General features: G+C 31.4%; 2 protein-coding genes across 2 annotated transcripts; one reads left to right on the top strand and one right to left on the bottom strand.

The window, feature by feature from the left end:
* Positions 1–384: 384 nt before the first annotated feature.
* On the bottom strand, positions 385–1602 carry EMWEY_00058300 (tyrosyl-tRNA synthetase, putative; the record flags this gene model as incomplete). Its single annotated transcript, XM_013480817.1, has 3 exons — positions 385–542; positions 906–1106; positions 1321–1602. Coding segments are annotated over 3 exons (641 nt in total), but the record flags the coding sequence as incomplete, so codon positions are not given.
* A 1245-nt stretch (positions 1603–2847) lies between these two features.
* Positions 2848–3050, top strand: EMWEY_00058290 (hypothetical protein, conserved; the record flags this gene model as incomplete). The annotated part of the gene is made up of 1 exon (XM_013480816.1): positions 2848–3050. A coding segment is annotated over one exon (203 nt), but the record flags the coding sequence as incomplete, so codon positions are not given.
* Positions 3051–3339: the final 289 nt, after the last annotated feature.

Here is a 3339-nt window from a genome sequence, read left to right as displayed (position 1 = left end):
TATATATATATAAGGGGGAAAAGGAATTCATATTCATGTATTATTGTTATATTACTTGTATACAATCAAGTATTAAAGGGAAAAGAAGAAACAATAACTAAAAGAACAGGAAAAGAAAATAGAAGGAAGAAGACCTTACCTGCATGCATGGATACATAATCTGTGCAGATGGCTGATCATCTCCTTCTGCTCTTCCCATTATTTGTGAGCATCTCTTAACTCTGCATAGACAAAAAGGAAAAAAAGAAGAAAAGGAGAAATAAATATATAAATAACCTATCCATCTATCTATCCACAACATCCCTGTATATATATCTAAATATATATTATATTTATTTATACTTTATATTAATTAATTTATTTATTATTATATAATAATAATACCTTGAAATACTATTTGCCTTGGCAATATTCATAACGAGCTGCCAATACACCTCAGGTGCCTTCCCTATTTCTTCACTTGCCCATAAAAAGCGAACATTATCCATCTTCATACCCGCAGACTTCCATACTTCTATAAAATATTCTCCTACTTTACGAATCTGCAAAAAAAAAAAAGAAAAAATTCAACAATTTCAGGTGTATAGGCAGGTAGCAGGGTAGCATGCTTCCTGTTAATCAAGGAAGCACCAATGATTGTTTTTTTTTATTATTATTCTTGTGTATAATAAATGAATTATTTATCATTATATATTAAAAGGAAATATAATATATCTAAATAATTATTTAATATTTTCCTTGTTCTTTATACACCATATGTATATACAAGTTGAATAAGTTGAATAAAGAAAGGAGGAGAATATACAAAATATATATCTATGTATCTACCTGTTTACATCTAGATATTATAAATATATAAATAATAATAATATATTATAAATAAATATAAATAAAAATAAACTTACTTTTTTAAGATCTCCCCCCATCTTATTATTAAGCATAGCGAACCAATCAGCAACCCAGAAGACGAATATACACCCCGCGCTTGTTAATTTATTCACATTTTTTACTTTTAATAATCCTTGAGCAATATGCATCCGACCGCTTGGCTCAAATCCATCATACGCTATCGGGAATTGTTTTTTTTCTAGTAATTTCGCCAACTCCTGCAGCAGCAGCAGCAGCAACAGCAGCAGCAGCAGTAATAGCAGCAACAGTAGCAGCAACAGGAAATATGATACATCCATACAATTAACTTCATCTGTATCCATACACAAATACTTTTATATATAATATATATATAATATATATTATTTATTCATTTATTTTATTTATTTATTTATTTATTTATTTATTTTATTTATTTATTTATTTATTTACATCTTCTTGAATACATTCTTCAGCAACAGATAAACAACGAGCAATTCGCTCCTCAAGGCTGAGGGTAGAAGGAATAGGAGGAGGATATCCACTAAATATATCGGGACCCTTGCTGCTATTGCTGCTGCTGCTGCTGCTGTTGCTGCTACTACTGCTGCTGTTGTTGTTACCGTTGCTGTTGCTGCTGTTGCTGTTGTTACTGTTGCTGTTGCTGCTACTGTTGCTGCTGCTGCTGCTGCTGCTTCTCTGCACAGCGCCTCCTTCAGCAGCAGACGTTGCCATGCCAGCTGAGGCGATGGGACGGGAGAGAAGATATTGAAGACTCTGAAGGCAAATACATAACATACAAATAAGAGGAAATAAATTAATCAGTTATTTATATTTGCAGGACAATTTCCCTTGTATATAACAATAACAGGTGCATGCATGCCTGCATGCATGCATGGATAAATAGGAAACACAAAGCATTTGTTACTTTCTGTGTGTGTGTGTGTGTGTGTGTGTGTGTGTCTCGCAAGAAACAAACGGAAAAGGAACAAAGAGAGAGCTACATGCAACAGGACTTCTTGTTCTTAACAGGAAACACAGCGGTAAAAGAAAGGGTATACAGAATAAATTAGATTTACTTGTTCGTTTATTGTGTCATCTTTAGATTGGAGATGAGAGTCCCAAAAGGGAAGTCCGCCTGTAAAAGGCGAAGAAGTCATTTTTAATATGTTGACAATGGCGGTGAGTCGCGGAAAGTCTGCTGCCCTTTTTGTGTTTTTTATATGAAATAAACGAGGAAAAGGATTAAAACTAAGAAAATATTTATTTAAATGGAAAAAGGGAAGAAAAGAGTATTTATGACGTAAATCAGAAGAAAATGAAGAGAAGAAACGAAAAGGTGAACATACACCCGAAGAAGCGCTGCCCACTCTGAGCATCGATTGGGGGAGTCGCCCGTTCTTTTGTCTGCCAATTTAATTTTTTGTTTATTTATTTTTATTTTATTGAATATTTATAATTTTAATTGTATAAAGACAGAATACAACGCAAGAAAAAATGCCATTTCCTCATCACAATACCATTGCCAGCCCCGTTAATATAATAAACCCAAGCCCCATAGCCGACTAGCAGAAGAGGAATGAAGACGATCTAACAGGTAAAAATGGATAAAAAATGATACTTTTTCTCTGAATATATTCTTTTCACCATTTATAATTAAACAATTCAAGAGAAAAAGAAATATAGCGCGTCATTTCTTCCCTTGGAGAACTCTTATTCCCTCCTCATGATATATTCAACTTCCTGCGTCAATAGAAACCGCTAATGAATAAGTTTTGAATTTTTCGCGACTTTTTCTTCAGAAATAATTCAATTATTCATTTATATCTTCTGTATACATAATTAATAGTCTTTTTCTCCATCCAGACAGCATTTCTTTGCCTTATTATAAGTATTGTATATCTATGTATATATTATAATAATATTATAGTATATACATTTCCTTACTTATTTTTTTCTCTTTTTTTTTCCTTTACTATAATGGCTGCATATAAGCCTCCTAGTAAGGCATTAGCTCCTCTTTATCGTCAATTCTTGCGTGCATGCGAGAAGACATTTAGAGGAGACTATGAGGCCCAAGAAACAATTCATAAAGAAATGATTAAAGTTATTCGTTATAATACTCTTAACTTATCCGAAGAAAACCTAAAAAAAGAACTAAAAATGGCTATAGACTTTGTTAAGTAAGAAGATAATTATATACATATTTATTTATTAATTTATACACAATAAAATATATATATACATAACATATCCTTCTCTTTCTTTCTTTCCCTCTTTTTCTCTTTCTCTTTTTCTTCCTCTCTCTCTATATGTATGTATATGTGTATATATGTATATATGCATGTGTATCTGAATGCACGTATACACCATCTGCATATACTTTTATATAATTTCTTTGCATCTATATAAATATAAATATACATATTATATATTATATGTAATATATAAATAATATACATTATTATATAT

This window comes from Eimeria maxima, genomic scaffold, assembly GCF_000499605.1.
Source record: "Eimeria maxima Weybridge genomic scaffold, Emw_scaff2373, whole genome shotgun sequence".
Classification (NCBI taxonomy): domain Eukaryota; phylum Apicomplexa; class Conoidasida; order Eucoccidiorida; family Eimeriidae; genus Eimeria; species Eimeria maxima.
This window is presented reverse-complemented; position numbering and strand designations above follow the sequence as displayed.